A 22,946-nucleotide genomic window follows, 5' to 3' on the forward strand; every position below is an offset into this window, starting at 1 on the left:
AAAGCAGTTATGAAAAAGTAATTTTGTCTAGAAAACTGAGGCATCTTGCAAATAAAATCCAATAAATTCTACAGTGGAAGAATATTGGGGGTGAAATCCACACACAGCACTATAAGGATCAAAAAAAGTACTAAGTGAAAAGGTTAAGTTACGTGTAGGTAGAACATGGATTTATAGTCACAATACATAGGTGTTAATAAACATAATGAAGAGGAAAGATACAAAGGCAACAAGCAGGGGAATATGGAAAATTGCTTGTATTTTCTTTATCTATTCTAGAGTTCTTCTAGACTTATGGCTAGAGTTACCATGAAGCCCACAAAACAAGCTCAAGGACAGACACCTAAGAGATAGGTTGGACTGCAGGACTGAAGAGATCTAGATGAGGTAGCACTGGAGGCAGATCATCATTTCACCAGTGAAGAGAAAGCTGAACAAAGTCACATGAAGGGACAAGATGACAAGTGAATTGATGATTTGATGACTTAAGTGGAGGTGGAGACAGACAAAGGGGTAACCCTCAGGGCAGTCAAGCAGCCAGTCTGGTTTCTGTATGCTCTTTCTGGTGTCAGACATGAACACAAACCATGGTATCAACACCCACACATGTCCTCTCCTTGCCCAGTTGCAGCACGGGTGTTTCTGCTTCACTGTCATCTTTTGAGCACCTCAGCAGCTCACCTGACACAGACCCCATCTGGTGTGGCTACATCCTTGCCATGGACCTACAGCAACAAGTGCAAGCCTGGGAGAGTGGGGCTAGTGGTGTCTGTCAGGTTTAAGGAGAATAGGACCAATCTGCAGTGTGGATTTTTTTTTCTGAGTGCAATCTTTGACACCAAGTTATTGCTTGTTTTGAGAGTTAGAAGTAAGGTAGATAATGCTTTATTCAGAAAAGGGCTGCAAAATTACCATTACTTATCAAATAAAAACTAATTGACATCAACAGGAACAGAACAGGAAACTTCTTTGTTTGATCAGTACTACTCTATACAACAACTAGCATGATTTTTTTTTTAATTAGGAAAAGCAGTAAATAACATCCCAATACCAAGAATCACATCAAGAATCACCCCTGCTGAAAAAATCCTGCTGATAAGTTTATGTTTATTAGACAACTGTTTTATTTGCAGGAAAGTACTGCTAATAAATGGTTGTTACAGACAGATAAAATTGTAGAAACATAGGAAAATCACTTTTTGCTGTGTGACTAATAAGATTTACCTGTAAAGCAAGTAACAGTACTGAGGCTGAGTAGTCATTCTCCACTCTGAGAAAATACATATGACTTGAATTTCGCAGACAAGACATTATACTGTTAAAGGGAAAATGTTAGAATAAAATAAAATAAAATTAAAAGTTAAAATTGCCTATATTTTACATCCAAAATACTTCAAAAAGATGGAAAGCTCCCTGCTTTGGTAGGACATTTTCTTGGTGCTAATTACCCCGAATGAAAAGAGCCACACACCTAGTAATTATCAAACTTCCTCTAGGAAGAAAGGCTCAAAATGTGTTATGTTTGTTTGCAAAGAGCGACTTCTTAGTGTCCTGCCTTTGAAAAGATAATTTGCAGCTGTTTCACTGCCTTCTTATCCTGACACATTATGTTAGAGTAAACTTCTTAACAGAGAGCATTTCATTCATTTCAAATAAATTCTTTAATTTCTTGTAGTTGTTAAAAATAAAAGTTCAAAGTAAGAAAACTGAGACAACCATTTCTCAAAACAACCAATTTCCAGAATATACTAAAACCCCAAATTTTTTGTTGGCATTTCCCAGAGGAAGAACATTAGTAATGTTAAATTTAGGTTCATTTTACTCTGTAAGCCTTTACTCTGCTCTTCTCCTTGTCTTTGTGTAAGCACACATTGAGTTTCTGTTTTGCTCATGTTTAAATGTTGTTGCCAAACCACTGAAAGCTATGAGTGAAACAGACATCAGGTAGTAAAAAGGAAACTATCTTCCTGAAATGAGGCTTCCTAAACCTACAAGGCAGGCTGATTCTAGTTTAATGGATGGCAGGCCATGTATCCTTAAGACAGACAAACCCCAAATGTTCAAGAGTTGTTTCAAACACACCCTAACCTTTCCAAAAACTGCATCACATCTTCTGCTTAATATTTAGCACAGCAAGTAGCATCAAGCCCCTGGTCATCACCTCTTGTGCTTAGGCTTCACTAAAAAGCCTAAAAGATGAAAAAGAAAAAACTAGTCCCACATAACTACTCTGCACACTACTCATTCTGACATTAGTCTAGACCACATCCCTTTGTCAGACAGACCAAACTCCCAAGAACCAGTCTCCAGTTCCACAAAAAAATCTATGACAAACATTCAGCATAGAGACTTGTATCATTTGGGTCATGGACATAGAGCTCATGGGTTTGATTGACATGGTCATACAGTAGGCAGATTTTGGCAAATAGAAATAGACAATCATGTAACAGAACAAAGATGCTGCAAGTGTTTTCTAGAAACAAACACGCCACAGGTTTGGTAATAAAAGACAAAAGTATTATTCTTGCATATTTTCTGTTGCTTTATTGCCTAAAGTTAGAAAAAAAATCACTCTCCCAACCTGTCCTTCAGGTACAGGCTGAAGACAATAAGTTTCTTAAATTTAGAAAAAAATCTTGGAAGGTTCATATATAAGGTTTTTATGAGCAGGAAGTTTTAGTAAAATCTAATCTCGATCTCACAGGAGTAACACAAACCTGCAAACAAACTGAACCATAACTTTCACAGCCTGCACCTTTCTCATCTGATGGTTGCAAGCCAATGCAGGTCTGTCAGCAGCTACTGTATATACAACCATAGAGAAAGATAACATAAATATCTTTTTGTTCCATCCAAGCAAAGACTGCTATTTAAAAGTCAGTGTACACTATTATCTCCACATTATGTCCTTATCTTGCTAGTGGCTATAATCCTCACTGAAATTAAGCCAAGATTTGGCACACTAATAATCAATAAATCGCAAAGATAATTATAGAGCTGATGGGGAATTTACAGAGAGGAGTTATTAGTTTATAAATTGATTTGCATTCTAACAGGAGGTTTTATAATGAGGCTTGTGTGGCTGTCCTAACAGGCATCTGGGACATGATCCATGACCCTCTGCCACCCAGATTTTTAGACCATCACAAAGCAGAACACTTGTGAAGAAGGAAAAGGGCCCAATAGTTTTTTTTGCTAACAAAAGCAATTTCCAACCAAAGTTCAGTTCTGGCATCCCCCCCAAAGTGACAGAATAATGTCATGAAGACAGTGAAGCAATGTGCTTGTCTTCTGTTTTGCCAGCGTGAGTCATTCATTCACTATTATCCTGGGCTGCAGCTGCCCTGTCTAATAAGGCTAATGAACTCTCCACTACATCTCTCTGGCATTACTGACATACAGAATTGAATAACACAGCACCACTTGGAAAAAGTAGATATAAAAATGTGTTGAAGCAAATGAATACATGTGTCTGAAGGAGCAGAGCAGGCATTATGCTCCTTGCTCTTCTCACTTGAACATTCCTTCTTGCATGTTTCAAAAGATTCCACTGGCAATGTTTTTAAGTTTCTCGAATTGCTATTAAAGATCTTTTCTTTCTTCTCAAAGTTTCCACGGTATATCCACCACTGAAGTATCCATGTGTCTGTATGAATATGTAAATACGTATTCATCAAGGATTTAATAATGGTAGTTATTAAACATTAAACATTGCAGGGAATTCAAACCATGCAAGAGTATTTTAAGACAGAGTAACATAAGAAAAATCACAGAAGAGAATGAGCATTTTCTTCTATTCTATTATTGTGCTCTTGCACATTGCACTTGTGCATTGTGCAGTTGACTCAAAACATACCATTACTTCACACATAAACTAAAGTATAATAAATTATGATACTGTATTTTCCTGTGTGAAAGTATGAGCATTTGTCGGAGAACTATATGGTCTGAAGTGAATGTAAAACCTCAACCAGAGAAAAACAGCCTTCTCCAGAGGATGGACCAGATAATCTGAAGGAAGCTCCATAGATGCTCTTATTACCTCACCTAAGGACCACTTGGCTGTTATTACCTCAGCTAAGGACTAAAAGGTAAGTAATCTGTAATGCAACTTTCAGACTCAAATACAGAGCTTCAGAAATTTCAGTTCATTAACAGGGATTAGACTCCTGATTTTGGTGTGCAGCAGTGTAATCTGACTCCAGAAAAATCTAACATATCTGAGTTATTGTTCTGCTAGTACATTCTGTTGGTACATTAGCTTGCCACTGAGTTTGGTTTTGATTACCTCCAACTGAAATCAAAGGATACCCGAAGGAATAAGCACCCAAAATCTTAGGCACACTTTCATAAAATCAGCATCTATACAAAAAAAAAAAAAAAAAAAAACTGTTAAATTCTAGCTCTTATTTTTGTGATTTCTCATATTAATTTGTTTGCAACTGAAATAATAATTACTCACCTTTCAAATTCTCTGATGTTCTCACAAAGGAATCTGTACGGAAATAAAAATTCTTCACATTTCTCAACTCTTCTGACACTGAAAGCAAGTATTTTTATTAATGTAGCATTTCCCCTAGGGGCAATAACCTCTTATGTTTCATGATACAAGTAATTAATGTTTTTATTCAACTTACCTGAGACTATGAATAGTATTTCGAGTGGGTTCCACCCTCATGTATCTGGTATCAGCCATATGGTAGGAAGGAATAATTACTGTTTATTAAACCTGCATTAAACTTTCAGAGAACAATTTTATGAGATGCCATAAGGTCGTATACTTACTGCAGTCATTAATCTTCTCTGGGCATCTTTAATCAAGCAGTTCTGGCAGAACCATTAAAAGATGCTAGGCCTACATAAATGCTTAAATTATTATGCAGGTTTTTGTCTTTAAGAACCAATGTGCTACTGAATTATTTTCACATGTGAAATTGCTCTGTTTCAAGCTCTGGAATCAGGTTCCCCTTATAAAGTTAATTTTTAAATGGTTTCTGAATCTATAGTGAAAACACCATATGAATACAACATGCCAGATTTAGAATTATTGTGAACAATTCACATCAAGAGCTCAGGAGATGGATACAACATTTCTAACATGAAGAAAAATAACAGCAATAAAACAAGTAGCATCTAAAGTCGGTAGCCAAAGTTCATGGAAGAGCTAGGTATAAATTGTCCAGTAAAATAGCCCTGAAACTGAATAGAATAGCCCTGAAATTGAATAGAATAATTTTAGGGGTTATTGGCATTGATGTATGGTACTTGCAAAGAAAGTGGAGAATAGAACACTGCTGTAAAGAATATTGATGGTACCTCTATGGTCCTGTACAGAGCTACTGCAGACATTGACCTCTATGTCTTCCTCCTATGCCACACCATGGCAGGAATTTGACAGCAAATGGCTCTCTCACAACTTAAACATGTGCTACCAGTGAGACAGTCTGGAGGAGGCAGGTCTGGCACTTGGTCACATGCTTCATCCCACAGAGGGTACTGCCTTTCCTGAGGAAGCGGCTGTGGTTGCCACACTTCCACAGAGAATTCATCTGGTGCCACAAAATATCAGCTAAAATACCAGTGCAGCTACATACATAAGAATTAATTTGAATGAAAACAAGAACGACAGGCATCCAAAATCAAAAAAGGAAATTAAGTAAGTAAAAAACCTAACTTCCAAATGTCAGCTAAAATGTCTTTTCCTCTGGGCCCCCTAAGTATTTTGGAGGGATTCAGGAGGGGACAATAACAGATGTCAATGGAAAGATCAGATCCTTCAAAGAGAAGTGTCATCAAAATAGGTGAAATATGGCTTCTATTCATAATATAATTCTTGAAAATGCATTATCAGCCTCTTTGAGGAAACTCAGCTAATGTAAAGCAAAGCATCCTTTCCATACTAACAAAGGCTCTAACATCTGGAAGTCATTACCAAAATGTCCTCCAAAGGAACCCAACAGAAATCAAGCAGGAGGAAAGGAAGAGAAAACACCTAGGGGTAGTTGGCCAGGCAAGGTAGAGAGCTGTTGGATTGGTGATGAATATTGATATCCAAAGGTTTTTCAGATACCTTTAATAGACTCTCTTGCATAAAGAGAGAACATAAACTGTTAATTATTTTCTTTTTATAAATTGAACCTAGAATATTTTCTTGCGACATTTTAGAAGACAGAGAAGTGAAAAGTTACATAAGGTATTCTGTTGGAATTAGTGTAGGGTAACCAGCAGTAGTATTTTAAAGGAAATTAGTTTAAATACTGTTGTCAAACAGCTCAACTTCTCTTACATGAGGAAAACAGCACAGCAAGGAGGACAAGACAGTCACATAAGGGTTTGTATATTGACTGGTCATTTTAAATAGTTTGAAATCACAGGTTCACAAATAACAAATACAATCTCATCTTCATCTGGAAAGCAGTGGGGTTTGAAAATATGCAAATGTGATAAATATGTTTCCGAGCAAATAGAGTCACATTTTCAGCATAATGCTTCTTTCAAAAAGATTTAACCAAACCCTGGCAGCATAAAGAAGTCGTACGAGTGCTCACTTGATTCTTTATGTATGCTTCTACAGTGCATATAATTCTCCAGCTCATGCATGAAAAAATATGCATTTCAAAAAATTTATAAGGTCTGAAGAAATTATCTTACAGAGAAAGACGTAAAGAATTCAGTGTGCTTAATTTATCAAAACAAAATTGAGAGATGACTCAATAGGAAATAAAACATCTGTGTGGGCGTGAAAAATAGAGTATGAAAAAGTGCTTTAGAAAAATGAAGTTTAGCTAGGTGAAGTATAGAAAAAATATTTTTTGTTGTATTTGAAAAACTAACTTTATAAATAAGGTTTTAATTTCTGTAATTGAGGCTGATCAAGCATTGAAATAAATAAGGAAAAGTTTGTTCCTGTACACTCTGTTACCTTATTATAAGAAAAGTAGGATGTTTGAGAGGTAAGTTCTCTTCAAATACAATTTGTTATGTGCAATTTTATAGAACATAAATCAGTTCTATACAGAAACTAGAATAAAATATTAAATTTATGCTCTTTCTTTCAAAAAATTGTGAAAGAAAAAGAGTTCAACATTTTTAGTCAGGATAATCTTACAAAACTCAGAGGCCACTCTTTCTCACAACCTGTCCTCCTTTAAAGCTGCCATTGACCTCCATGGCTGGAAAAAGCTACAGGAGGTTCTATCTGAACCAAAACAAGCAATTGCAGGAGCCAGCTAGTGTCAATGCATGAAACAGTAAGAGCATGCAATGATATCTAAAAAGATTTCATAAGGATAACATATGAAATGCAAAGCACCAAATCTGAATCTTACTATTTTCATGACCAAGATTTTTTACTTCTTTTAGGATTTCTAAGGTTTTTTTTCATATCAAGAACTGGGATCTATATATGTATGTGTATATATATATATATATATATATATATATATGAGAAAATCCACTCCACATCAACACATCTGGAATTTTTTCAAGAGTATTAAATTAATAAGTCTTCATTGCTTTGATAAAACATAACAATCAATATTTTTTAGATTAAGCATGAAAAAGTACTAAGTTAAAGAAAGTGAATTTTTGACTCATTTGTTCTTTGCTGTTGCTTTGTTTTGAGGCATGAAAAGAATCTTATAGAGGCAATTATAATTAATTGGTTTATATTTGAATCTTTAAGTGAAAATGTATGAATGCCTACATACAGTTAACATTCACACTGTAGCCTGCTCAAGTGAAGACATGTTTTCATTGCAGCTGTAAGTATGTGATAACAGTCTAAATTTAGTGATTGTTGAAGGTAATAAAAAATTTGAAATGGCATTGGATCCTTATTTTTAATTTCATTCTGTTCCTTAATGTCTGATACACAATACATTCATGTAAGTGATAAGCATGTTACTCTAAATTTTCTGTTGGAAAACTTTGGTATCCAAAGAGGTTTAGAGATAACTAAATAATTATAAAAAATTTAACAGAAATAACAAAATAATAAACACAGATATAAGAAAATAAACCTTACAAAGTTGCAGGTGAAAAAGTCATAATTCTGTTTTTCCAAGAGGCAGTTGAACAGCTTTGTGACTGGCAGAATCCTCAGGGGGAAAATGTTAACTAGTAACAAAGCAAAAACATATTACACAGAAAAAATAATGAGCATTTGAAACAATGAAAAAAGATTGGGACAAGAAAGCATTTGAAGCAAATTAACATATATTTGCTATTAAGTTTCAAGAAAAGGTAGGTAGTTCTGTATAGAAATCTTTTTTCCCCTTTTGTTAGTCAAGAAATTATCACAAATTGAAAATCAGTAAACAGGAAAAATACCAGAATCTCTTTGCACAGCTTGTTGACAATTGGGAATTGGTTTCCAGACAACAAACTGAGAGAAAGTAAGTATTATGTATCTACTTAGACAACACAATCATAAATTGGAATGGTTTCTTAAGAATGGGAATATTTAAGAATATAAGAAACAACATTTGCTTTTAAAATTATTTTCTTTCTGAAACGATGGAGTAAAAACTAAAAGCTGTATAACTGTGCTACGTTCTGCTCCAGGGTTCTAGGGTGTTCTTCATTTAATTTACCAGATTGATCTCCCTGAGCTGTGCAACACCTACATATCAGGGTCCCCAAGAGACTCTGCCACAGACACCCCACACTGGTGTGCACCAAGGTCTCATCTTGAATGGCAGTTCATGCTCAGCTGGGAACTCACCTTACTCTGGGAATCAGACATTCCATATCTCAAATGGAGTTTGAGGTTTAAATGAAGGGGGAAAATGACAACCTGGTATTTTCACCATGACTTCTTTTTATTTTTTTTTTAATATGTTTCTGTCACTTTCCTAAAGCAATTATCACATTATTAAAAGGACTGAGGTTACTTGCAAATATCAAGCTTCAAGTTTTATACACAGATATTATTTATTCTTTCATTATTGTGAATCAGAGAGCTCAGGTTCCTTTTATATCTTTCTATCTTATATTGCAGTGTAAAGAAGGAAATGTTCAGTCATAACCATTCACCACCTTAACAGATAAATTCTTCAATATCCTTTCCAAAAATGAAGGTTCCTCCTTCTGCTCACTGTCCTCAAGCTGCTGACTGTCACAAGGGCTAGAAGCCTTTTCAAAACTCTCTAAGATGTATGGAAGCCATGTGATTTTTTTCAGAGGCTTTTTTTCCAGAACTCTTTTAACAGTCGGGCTGCATGGTTCAATTATTTCATTTTGGTTACAAAGCCTGCAGAGCTCCCAATGCGTAAATCCTGGTAATAATTCTGTTCTACCTGTCTGTAACAAGCCAGAGAAGCTGAGAAAATAATTTTTATGTCTCTAATTCCCCCCTGGTTGGTCTTTGCTGCATGCCTGGTGATGGCATGCAGTCAAGCATATAAAAGAGGCTTAGCATTTCTCAGCATGCAGGGCAGCCGCAATCCAACCCATGAATTGGTCCAGCCACAAGCAGAAGGCATGCTAGAATACTGCCACAAAACAGTGCTCAGGGGTATATCTACCCTCTATCAAATCCTGCTGTTTCTAAAACTGGGGCAACACAAACATTTTCTCATTGTATTCTAGAGTTTTTTTTTTTTTTTTTTTTTTTGAAGTCCTGTTTAGCTAGAGGTTTCCCCCTGTTCTGTTAAAAAAAAAAAACATTCTAACGAAGTCTAATAGAAACCTTGTATTTTAAATTATTTTCCCCAAATAAAAAAATAAATTTTAGAAACCTTATTACTTTATAAATGAGCTTTCAGCTTTGAATGATTTTCTACACTTCTTTAGAACATATCTAAGTCACTAAATACTTTTTGAAAGTAATTTCCTTTTCCCAGAAAGGATTTTGATAATAATTAGTGATCTTTTTTCTTCCATTGATTATGATTAGTTTATGGAACTTATTTTACTGAATTCACCTACTTATTTCTGCACCCCCATGAATGCTTAGACATGTTTTATCCTGTAAAACCTGTTTTGACCAAAGGTCTCCCTTAAATGTAATTTGCAATATTTGTTTCTGATAGTGTTCTTTGCAATTAATCTTGACAGGGCAACATTTTGCATTTTTAAAAGAATGTTGATCATTTTAGCTGCCTGTTCTTTCTGGGTTTAAAGATAAACAGTTTCATGTAGTGAAGAGTAGTGTAATAGGTTACAGGAGGATATTTTGGGAAACAGAATGTTAAAGACCATGCCAGCTGAAAGGGAGCAGAAGAAAGCAGAAATGAAAGTTATTGTCAAATTTGTTTCTTAATAACCTTCTTTTAGGCATTCTAACACTTCAGTCAGACACTCTTCAATCTCTTTCAAACAGACACAGATCCACAACAATGGCTTTGTCATCAAGAGATTACATACTCAGATTATTACCTTCCAGAGGAGGTGTGCTATCCCTTTTCACGGATGATAGTAATAAAATTTAAATCACCGAATTACTTTCAAAATTTTTGAGAACTTAGAAATTTATTTCAGGTTTAAAAAAAAAAAGAAGAAAACTTCAGTTTTTAAAGCCTTTCCCATTGTAATTCCCATTGTAACGACCTTTCTAAATCACAGTGAACTTCTGGAAAAAAGAAAAAAAAAAACCTCTATACAAACTTGTAGGATAGATAATAAAGCACAAAAGCAGAGTGGCTGTACTATGTCTGACTACTGACTAAATGGACATGAAGCCCAGCAATCTGTATCCAAAATTAACTGCCCCTATAACTGGAAGCTTAGGAAAGAGTAAGAACAATTTGGATGTTTCTGTCCAACAGAATCAAAGCAGTCTAGCTTGAATAGCACTTTTGGATAGCATTTAAGCCCAGGCTTCTACTCAGAATTGAACTTTGAACATCTCCAAGGATGGGAGTCCCTGTACAACTTTTCCAGCACTGCACCCCTCTCCTAGTGAAAAGATTTTTCCTAATTTCCAGACTATATCCAGGAACCACTGTTTAGTCCCCTTGTCCATTATACATAGGGTTGTTAGTACAACCAATTCCCATACACTCTCAGCAGGACACTCATGATTTTCTAGACTTCTGTTTCTTTTATTTAACTGGCATGATATTTCTCCAAAGTAATCTCTTTTATAAATGGAAGAATCCTGTCCAATGAAACTGCCCTTCCAGCAAAGCGAGTGCAAATGGTTCAGAAGACGGTTAGTCAAACCTTTAACAAAACTAAGTATGAGATGCAATTATTATTATGATTTAATGAAATTAAGTTTCTTATTGTTGTACTGTTGACTTTCCCCCACTACCCCCCCAGAAAAAAAATTATCTTTAAGAACACAGAATCAATAGTTTTCCATGGCTGTTCTCCTTGGAGAAAAGTAGAAATATTTATCAGATCAATACAGTCCTCACAAATTTTCAGAAATTAAGACAGTGTTTTCCTTAGAAATTTATTTCCTTTTTTGGCTGCAGCATTGTATGTTCTCATTGCTCATGAGAAAATCTGGGAAATTCACTGTTTCAGTTAAACTGTAAAAAGCTCTGGGGTTACAAGACTCAAAATGAAATAAACATTTCTTCTTCTTATGCTTATTTTATTCCTCCAAATTAGACCAGATTAATTAATTTGAATCATATTAAGAATACAGGTGAATTGCAAAAGCAATATACAGAAACATCAATCTTTTCAGGTTCCATATTAAGCAATTTTGAATATTAAGAGGGTACTATATAATTTCACCATGTAATAACAGTGATAATGTATCTATCAATATCTATATGCATCCAAAAGGCTTTTTTCCACTAAAAATGTTAATTCTTCTCTAATTAGTATTTATGCCAGAATTTCCCTTTTCCAGCTGATTTTGCCACACATGTTATAATACAGGTAACTGTGCTTTCACTGCCATGTAACTGACTCTGCCATACATGCATAGCATAGTCAGAATATCTACAGTAAGTCTGAGACTTCCCTAAATATCATCACACACATTAGTTCTTCTATGTTCCTCAGCTGTCTCTGGGTATATTACTAGAATAATGCAAGTTTTGTCAAAAAAATTCATTTTGCCCGCTCCTGACCTTTTACTACCCTGGTTTGTATAAAGCTTTGTGAGTTGGTTAATTTATTTTCTCAGGATTGCCACTTCCTGCTTTTATGATTGTTTGAAACTGTCATTGCTCCCATGCAACTGGACAGGTTTGTATAATTATTCTCTGCATGTCTTGTCTACAGAAAAGAAGAGGGCATGTGACCTAGAAATATGATACCCTAGATCCAGTTGCCCGAGCCAGAACCCATCTAATCCCAACACCTTCCTGTTCAGTTAATTCTGGTGCATCACTTAGACCCTCTGGCTATACTCTTTCGAGTTTCTGGAGCATGTAACAATTTACATATAGTGAAGAAACTTTAGAGGATCTCAGGTAATAAAAGTAATCCAAACTGTGAGTACACAAATTAAGCCACAGCAAGATACAATGAGGATGCAAAGCCAAAATAAGATATCACATAATGAGAGTAGGGCTCTGGGACATCTGAGTTTCACCAGCCTACAGTGACAAGAGCACAAGCGCAACAAATAAGATTGTTTATTGCTTCTAGGTCAACTTGGTCAAAACAATGCCTGCACAGATGTTTCTACACATGAATAATGGTTAAACTGCAAACTGTATAATTGGGCCACAGTTTGTCAAGAGCTGATCATATATGCAAAAAGTTAACTATAAAATAGCCTTCTACAGTAACTTCCTTTCAGGGTTACAGTTTCTTGTACTTATATTGCCCCAGTTGACAAACTGAGCAGCAAATAGGAGAATTTAATGTGACTTGGTTTTTAGCAATTCTCCCAGGCAGAACATTTTGAGCAGTATTATTCAGATTGTTCCTCGGAAGCTTATTTTAACCAGTCTTTTGTAACTCTGTTGGAATCCTAGAGCAAGGAACCCACAGCCTGCATAAAAATTATCTAGGTGAAAGGTGTATATTAGTCTTACAGGCATGCTAATTACTTTGATTATTAAGGGTTTGTTTATTAAATAAGTCCAGATAAGAGGCTACTGTAATTCAGACTGCATGAAGATTCCTTACAAAAACATTGTAACTAATTCGTAAGTAATAATACATCAGTTCCATGATGCATATAGAAGTGAAAAGTATATAGATTGCTGATTATATACTTTGGAGATTGCTATTAACACTCAGTACTGGAAAGTCCTTAATTTATATTTGCATGCTTTTTAGATGTTAAGGATCATTCAGAAAAATAAAGATTTGGAAAAAGATAAAAATAATAATTTCCAGTCTGTGACATACAAGAGGGTTTATGAAATCATTTGCAGAAGCAAAATTTAAGCAAGAAATGGATTTTGTATATTGCCAAGGACTATTATTTAAATAAATTATATTGCATTATTCTCTGAAATGATCCAGGATTATTTTGGCCTTTGTATATAGTCACTTCCAAGTACTGCAAAGTATGGGATATTAACCTCCTGATATGGGGAAGAAGTCTGAGCAAATAGAAAGAAAAATTGCCTCATTACAGTCAAGAACAATGAAAGCTAAATCAGTGAGAGACAAATTCTTAGATTATGGATGTATCTTTACATTTTTGTATTTAAATTATTATTAATTCTATACTTGTCCAAGCATAAAAAAGCAGTGAAGAAAATAAATTCGGTGTCAGTATTTCCTGTCCAAAGTTCATTCCGTCAGATTTATTTAAACACTGAGTGGTCTTCCAGATGTGCACCGTACACTATGAACCACTGCTCTTTTCTAAAATATTGTTATTATATATTGCCATATTATTATTTTATTATTACCATTAATATGATTATTTATTATTTAGGGTAACATTGTAAATCCCTTTAAAACAGATCATTAGTTACATCAAAACTATGAAGCTACTTATTCTAATATAATTGTAGATATCTAAAAAGTTCACACTATTTTACTTAGTGCCTGAAATTTTATCTTGTTTGGACAGAGCCAAAAATCAATTGCCACTATATGGTCCAGTGGCATTAATTTTTTTCTATTTCCTAGCCAGTGAATTTACAACTTTCCTTCCATTAGGTAGACCACACGATACAATGACATGCCTTGTTGCCAGCACTGAGCAGCTGTTTAATCAATTTAACTTCAATTTGTTCTCACAAGGAAGTGTCTGCAAGTATGTGTGTATCAGCAGGTACAGCAGCGCACAGTCTGCTGCCAGAGGACTGAGCCAGTAACACAACCAAGAGAACACTTGTCTTCCTTTCCCTGGCACTGAGGGAGATGGGAAGGGACCCCTTCAGAACTGGATGCACTGAGCATAGCATGAGCACATTACCACAGGAGGGAAGAGCAGTCTCTCCACATGCCACTGGTTTAAGGAAGGTGTCACGCAGTCTCCTCCCTTCCCGCTGATCTGCACGACAGGCACAGCATGGCTCACAGAATAACGCTTCTTTGAGCCACACTGTGCCTGTTGTGCAGATCACACTGAGAACAACACTTCTGCTAAATTACTGCAATTTATTAATCTCAAAAGAAATACAACAACAGCGCGTGACCCTTTACACTTCTGCCATTTATTCACTTGTAGCTACAGACTGGAGGACTTTCCTTTCTCTGAGTCTCCCATCATGGATCTATTTTTTTCAGTGTGATCAATTCATGCAGTTTCATTCTACACTCCTAGCACTACATAAAGAACTAACCAAAACATTTTAATCTATTTCAGTGTGATCAATTTCCATGATCCAGAATTCTTTAGCTATCCCTTCAGCATTCAAAACGTTCTTATTAAGACATATCTAGAGAGAGAGGTATTTAGTCTATGTAACTGCAATTTCTACAAAGTCTGCATCTTGCGTGTAAACGGTGCATTTACACGATGGACCAATAGGGAGGACCTTCAGTTTATTTTAATTGTGAGGTTTTCAGCTTTTCCCCCCTTCTATTCCAAAAATTTCAATACGTTCTTTTCATGAGAACTTCAGCTCAGATGTTCCCACCCAACAGCAAATGAATAGGTTAAGCCTTTGTAACTGCAGATTAGCCCATAGCCATGTTATTAGAGAAGCAAGCTGCTCATATCAAGAATTGCCTCAACTCCTGACCTCTACTGACATGACAGAAGGATGCTGTTTGGCTGATGGAGATCTTCAGTAACTGCTGAGAAGAGTTTTCTCTACCACATAAGAGAGACCTTCCTTTTGCCTAAACATCCAATTCACAATATCCAAACCAAAAGATAATTGTGAAGTAAAATGGAAGGAGTTGCATGAATACATTTAAAATATTATGCAGACGAAAATAAAACTGTAATCCAGGAAAAAAAAAACTACAAAAAAAAAAAAAAAAAAACAAAAAAAAACCAAAAAAAGGTGTATTTCCATCTTTCTGCTTAAATATCTTGTGAATTTTCCGTAAGAAATTATTTAAGATCTGTATAGTCTGAAATTCTATTTGTAACCTAGCATCTATGGTTTGCCGTGGCTTTAGAAAAGCTGAAGAAAACTGATAAAGAAGCAACTAATTATACAAATAAAAGCAGCTATGACTTAAAGGAGAGAGACTGCAGAAGCTGTATTTATGAGCATAAATATTAGACAGATTTAATCAAAGAACATACCCACCCATGCTCTTGGGGATAGATGTCTTATCATTTGACAAAGATTGTTTTGGACACCAGTTTTATTTGTTTTGCCTACTGAACAAAAAAAAATTTAAAATGTTCTAGTTTCTAAAATATGACATCCTATAACTACTTCATAGGTGATTATGTAAGTAAACTGAATTATTTAGTGCCTCTGAAGATGGCAGGAATATTATCCTAGTAATAGAAATAAACATTAATGCAATTCCTATTAGTAAGAGCTCTGCAACAGTAGGAAGATAGTAAAAATTAAAATATTGAACAACTTATATAGCATATTAATGCTATTAGAATTAATCCTGTAGTCAGGCAGTGGCCAAGGATATTACAGAATCATTATCTTCCTTTCAATTTTCTGTGATTGTCTCAGTAAAAAAAAAACACAGATAAGCTTCAAACTTTAAGGGACAGGAAAGACATAATAACAGATTATCAAAAGAAGGTGTAAAAATTTTCAGTTCAAAGGGAGAAATATATAAGGAGGCAACAACGTCCACAAATAAATCACACCTCAACTACTCTTCTATCTTTCTTTGTTTCTCTGTTTCCTTTCATTTCTTCATTCCTTTGCTGAAATCAACATGGATATGCTAGGATCATCAGTTTTGGAGGTCTTCTAAAATTTTTTTACATTCAGAGATAAATAGCAAAAATTCTGTCTTTGCTTTTTGCAATAAAGGGCGGGAGATACTTTATTTCCCTCTGAAAATTACTGTTTTACCAACACAATCAGTAAATTTAACTAACAGCTAAAAAAAAATTAGTATACCCAAATGTATATGTAAGTATAACCTTATCATAAATATAACACGCATAAACACCAATGTTTTTAATTTCTTGGATCTAAAACTGTAGCTTTCAAGTGACATGTTATTATCACCTGCTCTTGTACATTGTGCTAGTATACAGGACACTTGATTCAATGTTGATTTCTTTTGATGCAACTATTAAAGGCGTGAACAGTCTGTATTGGTTGACTGCTTACAACACAACAATTCAAGGAAGTTGCATTTGGAACAGTTGCAGGAAGTTCAGCGATTTTCAGTAAAATCTAATAATTTTTTTCAACTTTGCCGACAGCTAAAACAATTTTAACAGTATTAAATTGTATCCCACAGTGTGTATTATATAGTATGCAGGCTGTTTAAATAGTATTATCCTGTTAAAAGTGCATACTAGAGGGTTTTTTGTTGAATTATCTGTTATGATAAAGGCTCTCCATGACAAACTTAGTGCATCAAACAGGAAATGATAAGCCTCTGGGACTCACAGACAGCCTACAGAGGGGACTGCATAAACCAGAATCTGAAGGTATGTCAACAACATCTTTGACTTGGAACTTGAGGTTAAAGAAACATGTAATATTTATTCTGGTATTTACGCAAAGCCCATTTGAGTTTGTTTTGAAGATAAAGAAATCTTGAAATATCCCTCAGACTCATTAGCTATATATTTTTCTACAAAATGTGCAAAACAAAAATAGCCTGATTACTTACGTGTGCCAAACAACAACTATTGTAATGATGTACACCCAAAAAGAAACATTACTACAACTCCCCATTTCTAAATCTTATCTAAATCTTAGACACAAATCCCAGAAAGGCTCAATAAAGGTGCTTTATGAAGTTATTCCAAATAGGGAGGAAATAGAGCTGTACTGAACATTCCAGTCTGGGTGAAAGTGGTTTAAAAACCGATTAAAAATTGCAGTTGCTGTACCTGTCCCTTGCACTGTCACCAGTTTGCCCAGCTTCTGGCCTCAAATCTTGCAAAGTTTGAGAGAATTTTACCATAACTGTGAATAGGATACCAAATTCAGCAGAATTCACAGATCTGAAAGCCTGGCTTTTAAGAGTACAGCCTTAGCATTTTAAGTGATTATTCCCTTAATTGTATTTTTTTTAGTTATAACTGAATATTAATACAGATTTTTTTTTAATGACAAAAAATGTGACCTGTAAAGAAATGAGGGAGAGCAACAGAACAGGAAGAAGTCCAGCAGAAAAGACCAAAAACAGTACCAAAACCTTTTATTAAGGAAAGAGTAGCTTAATCCTGGTTTGAAGTGGTTGAAATTAATTTAGGGATTGATAAAAAGACTCTATGATAAAGACTTCAAATGCTACCAAAACCAGCTTGTTTCCATTCTGAATGTCTCTTTTTATTTGTAAAGATTGGCATTACAATTGAAAAGGACTCAAAATGGAGTAATGTACACATCATTGGTGTTTCGTGATGCAACTGATGGAGTCCCTGAATGGATATTGCTTCAGCTTTGCTTTTAAAAAATAATTTAACAAGAAAATCTTCAACTCCACTATCGATCACAGGTGGCAGAAATGAATGAAAGAAAAAAAAAAAGAAATCAAAATTACTGTCAAATTCGTAACATATATTCATATTGTTGGTTGATGACACTTGTTCCAGATGTACAATAAAGCCCACAACACTTTATTACTATGGATATAATTATTGTGAACGTTTTTTCATGTTGATCAACTTGTTTCTGAAGGTTGTTTTTTGATTGTTTTAAACTTGCATAATAAACATGCAATGAAACATATCTTGTTAAAGTGTTTTTTGCAGCTGTCTTGTATTCATACAAAGATTTCATAAAGTAGCAGTGTTGTATCAGAGCATTACCAAAATAAGAGCAAAAAGCTAAAGAGGAAGGTAAATGTGAAATGAACTTAATGAGAATAACCTAATCTTGTCCTGAGACACTCCAGTCTTATTAAAAAGCTGTGCACAATCAAATCCCTTCCTCCCAAACCCACCAAAACCACAAAATAAATACTAAATTGGAAGGGAAGACATAAAGGAAAAAAAAAATTATGTCATCATGCACTCATCTTCTGCATAGCTCAACCCACATATAGTAAGGCACTATTTCCCCACAACTTAGTGTCCACAACAATCCTTTATGGTGCTCTGTGAACTATATATAGTTCCTTCCAGGATGATGAAATAAACAGACCAAATGAGTGTTGCTACCATGTCACCCCATGTGTGATCTTTTAGACAAGGGTATCATCTGGCAGTTTCAAAAATAAGCTGTCTCAAGTCTCTAATGTGTGTGCATGTTATGTATAGGGACATCTTTTGTCTGTGCAAGTGGTTGGTTTGGTTCCAAAGTTGCTGTATTTTTTCACTGTTCTTTACTCCAGTGTTCTCAAAGCAAATACACAAGAAAATAAAAGCGCAGTTGGGTCATTAAAAACAGAGCTTTGGTGCTCCAAAATGCACACAGCTTTGGGGATTTAAGAAATCTTTTAGACATTCCAAAAAGAGCTGGGAAATACATGGACATTTATGTCCAGAAATCCTCATTTTTGCTTAGTTGAGCTGGTCTTCATATTGTTTTCGGAAGCAATCACCAGCGGGGAAAAACTCCCAGCACCGTTCTTGATACATTTTCCATACATATGATTCCTGAAAGAAACACAGTTTAGATTATTTAACTTGATTTAATGAGAAACCATCAACCATTACTTTTTTTTCCTCTTTTACTTATATATCACTTCAATTTTTTTAATTCTCTGCATGCAAGGTTGTCGAACATCAATCTGAAAAATCATGTTAATGATTTTGATTCATTTAGAATAGCTTTTAGGTTTTTGTCACCTGGTCAAAAAGCCCTATAGAAATGCACAGAAGAGAACCAGGTAGTTGAGTTCTTTTTGCACATCAAGGAGCACTGCAAACCTCAATTAAAGCTGGCCACAAGACAGATAGCAGAGTAAGCAGAATATTTTCTGTCATAGAAATTTGATTGAATTGATTTAATTTCTGCATCAGTCGTTTCAAAACATGTCTACAAACAATAGGTAAACCAAAATGACCTTTACGGTCAGTATTTTCAGTCAGTGGCATTTGGTATTTCTTCCTTTCTGATTATTTGTTGGGTAGGGTTCTGTCTGGAGACATTCCAAAGAATAATAAAGAATATGTCAGTTTATTTCTATTTTAATGATACCACTTAAATGTGGTTTTGATTATGAAAATTTCATGGTAGAAACAACGTATATTACACCAGTTATAGAACCATAGAATTATTTAGGTTGGAAAAGACCTTTTAGATCATTGAATCCAACCATAAACTAGTGCCAAGTTTATCACTGAAGCATGTTCCTAGAAGTTATGTAGTATGAAGTACTCTCAATGTTCAAACTATCACCTATCACTATCACAGTATCAAAATGGAATAGTTGGTAGATATCTGTCTTCAGGGAATACAGTAGGACACACTGCCAAGAAAACAGAAAGTGCGTATAAAAAAAGACTTCAAAAATCCCAGTTAGTATGAAATTCTCAAATGATAAATGGATGCTCAAAAACAGCAAAACAAACACATAAAATCTTGTACTGGACAAGGCTGAGATTTATGCAAAGAAGATGATTACAGCAGACATGTCAGAGTTCAGAAAGAGTAAGCTATATAGCTTTATAGCAAATCATCCTTCTGACCCAAGTGTGTAGGGTTACATATGTGATACTATTCAGTTCTTTTGTGTTTTGATCTGCAACACAGAAACATTTGCTTAGTCAGCTGAAAGACTATCACTAGGAAAGAAAAAGACTGTAAATGTCATACATTTCTTAGTGACTTTTAATATACTTAAAGGAAGTTGAAGAGGGCTGTCAAACCAGAAGTTTGACAGAGCGAAGAAGAACACAGTAGAAATCTCCAGAGAGAAGTTCACATATTTTTCATTTTAAATATATGCACAAGTTCTTTCATATGGACTTATTAAGGAATGTAGACATAGAAGATTATATGCAGATGATAGTAATAAAAGACTAAGACTATTAAAAAAAAGAACCAAAAGGGAGAAATGAAGAGTGTAACTTCCACTGAATACCTCAATATTCTGTTTCTCATTTTTGTTTACAGTATGTACTTATATTTTGTGGAAATAACAATTTAAAAGTAACAGGTTCAGATACCAAAAAAGGAATAGAAAGTGCTTCAGAATTGATACACCCTAACATAAAGCAACCAAAGTCTTCAGAATTGCTTAGAAGAGTGAGAGTTAGGTTCCACACCATACGACAGTTACCCATCAGAAAAATCTTAGTTTTTCCAAGCCTGAATGATTTTTATTTTAGAATCAGCTGACATTAATAGAGTTGTTCAACCTACCTGTCCTGTATGCTCAGTTTCATCTTTGTTAATAAGATACATCAGAAAAAACCTATAAGCAAAGAAACAGCTATTATGAATAGAGTGTTTGGAAACATTAGGCAAACCACAAGGAGATAGATGTTCTTTAGAATGTACAGTGATAATGCTGTTCATGGATGTACTAGTTCCAGATTTTTATCTATGATAATATTCTGAGACAAATTAAACACTTTCCTGACACTGCTGACATTCATTGTTCAATGAGTTGAATATTAAAATGCATGATAATCAGTTTGACTTACTGTAGTTAACAACTCAGTTAAAATTTTCTAAACTTTCTAATCTGAAACTTACAACAGATTACATTTTCTTGCCCATGAAAACCCACTTGGAAGCAGACAGAAAATGGTCATTGGAAATTTCTTTTTTCCCTCTTCCCACACTGAATAAAAAATGCTGAAGATATCTAAGACACTTCTGTTGCTGGAATTACAGGTTTGGGATACTTTAGTAGTGTACGTAAGATCAACATGAGCAGAAAATAACTTGTAATCTAAAAAAAAAACCACATTAGTCTTGAGGGTTTGAGCTGACATTCACTGGGTGATAATTTCAAAATTTCACTCATAAGAGACATTCTCTCCAAACATATTTAAAAACATAAAATATGATCATGCACAAAAAGAAAAAAAAAATCCTCAGGCCAAGGCACTTTAAAGCAAGTATGCTATAGTATGCTATTTGTTCAGTATTTATTAAATAGTAGCAAAATCCCATATGATAGTGCTTCCAATGTATTTTGTTTGCACAACCTGTTTTTTCAGGTGGAAGGTTTTTGTAGCCATGCTTGACTTTGCAGTCTCATTATTTTGTGCATATACAATGCCAGTTTAAAAACACAAAGACACAATCCATCCCCTGCTTCATACTAATAGCACTAGTATGAAATACACTCTGGCATTGGATTTTCATACATGAGAGGAACAGTATGATACAGTGGTTGTAGACTTGATAATTGGCTTTATTTATTTTAGTGGTCACTGGTGCTCTGCTTGGATTTTCCAAGGTGGACATGAAGCCTTGGTTGATCCCTCTCATCTCTAGCTGCCCCTTACAGTTCCCCAACCTCCCTTTTTCCCTGGTTCTCTTAGTCAGCCTCAGCACTCCACACAAAATATTTTGTTCAATGTAAGTTTTTTTGTTCTCTCTTTCCATCAGTCTCCAGGCCAGGTCATATTGCTTCTCTGTACCTTATATACCTCATTCAATTTTACAATTTATGTAGCCTCTGCAGCCATATACCAAGTTCATTTCTACCTACCACCTCATACAAATTTCTTGTGCCACAACCAAGCTGGAAAGCAGGATATGAAACTTAATTAATTAATTCCTTGATGTCACTGCCCCAGAATAATACATTCAGAAAGTACAAGTGCACATCAAAGCTGAACCAAATTGACTATTACTTATGCAAATGAGGTAATCAGGTACCTGCAGAGGCTGCAAGGATCATGAGTTAGTGAGGAGTGCATTTTTAGTGTACTCACAAATAATTGGCCAAGTTGTGCTCCTGTAGTGTGTGTGTTTCAAAGCCATGAGGCACTGTATCAAAGTAGTCATTTCCTATTCCACAGATAAAGCACTTTGTCTAGAAGAAAGAATACAGAGCACTTCAACACTACATACAACACCTACCCTCCTTTCAGAAAAGGCAAAAAAAAAGTAACAATTTTCTTGAAAATGGCAACACATCATATATAATATGCACTGAACAAAAAGCCTTTTCTTTTAATGATTCAAACTGGATACCTCAGTTGAATAGAAGCTTAGAACCACTTGAATAGAAGCTTAGCTACCATCAGAAGACCTTCTTACTGTTTAAAAAAATAAATCTTTGCCAGCTCTAAGTGAACTGGTATCAGGAAACAGAATGGTATACAATGATCACAGTAGACTTTTTTTAATGTTAAGCAGCACTTACTGTGACACATGGCAAATATTTACCTCAATCCTTGTCCAGCTGAAACTGAATATGCTCCAAGTTCACATTACTGACTTCTTACATATATACTTCAATGACAGAACAGAAAACCACAAAGCACAAGATACTTTCACACATACAGTAACCAAAGAAAATTACATCTGAGATGAAATGTAACATGACAGTGTTAATACCCTGCATTAGAAACCTGTAGTTTGAAGATCCAAAAGACTTAAACA

At 34.9% G+C, this 22,946-nt stretch overlaps 1 protein-coding gene across 7 annotated transcripts in view; it reads right to left on the bottom strand.

Annotated features, from left to right (window-relative positions):
* Window positions 1-17,737: 17,737 nt before the first annotated feature.
* The window catches only part of RYR2 (ryanodine receptor 2), a 377,495-nt gene continuing 372,286 nt past the window's right edge, over window positions 17,738-22,946 (bottom strand). For all 7 annotated transcript variants that reach the window (XM_068184981.1, XM_068184983.1, XM_068184978.1 and 4 more), the window contains 3 exons: window positions 22,274-22,374; window positions 20,745-20,796; window positions 17,738-19,033 (listed from right to left, as the gene is read on the bottom strand). In XM_068184981.1, coding sequence (XP_068041082.1) covers window positions 18,938-19,033; window positions 20,745-20,796; window positions 22,274-22,374 — 249 coding nt within the window. In that variant the 3' untranslated portion in view covers window positions 17,738-18,937. The remainder of the gene's footprint in view (window positions 19,034-20,744; window positions 20,797-22,273; window positions 22,375-22,946) is intronic.

Source organism: Anomalospiza imberbis, chromosome 3 (assembly GCF_031753505.1).
Source record: "Anomalospiza imberbis isolate Cuckoo-Finch-1a 21T00152 chromosome 3, ASM3175350v1, whole genome shotgun sequence".
NCBI lineage: Eukaryota > Metazoa > Chordata > Aves > Passeriformes > Viduidae > Anomalospiza > Anomalospiza imberbis.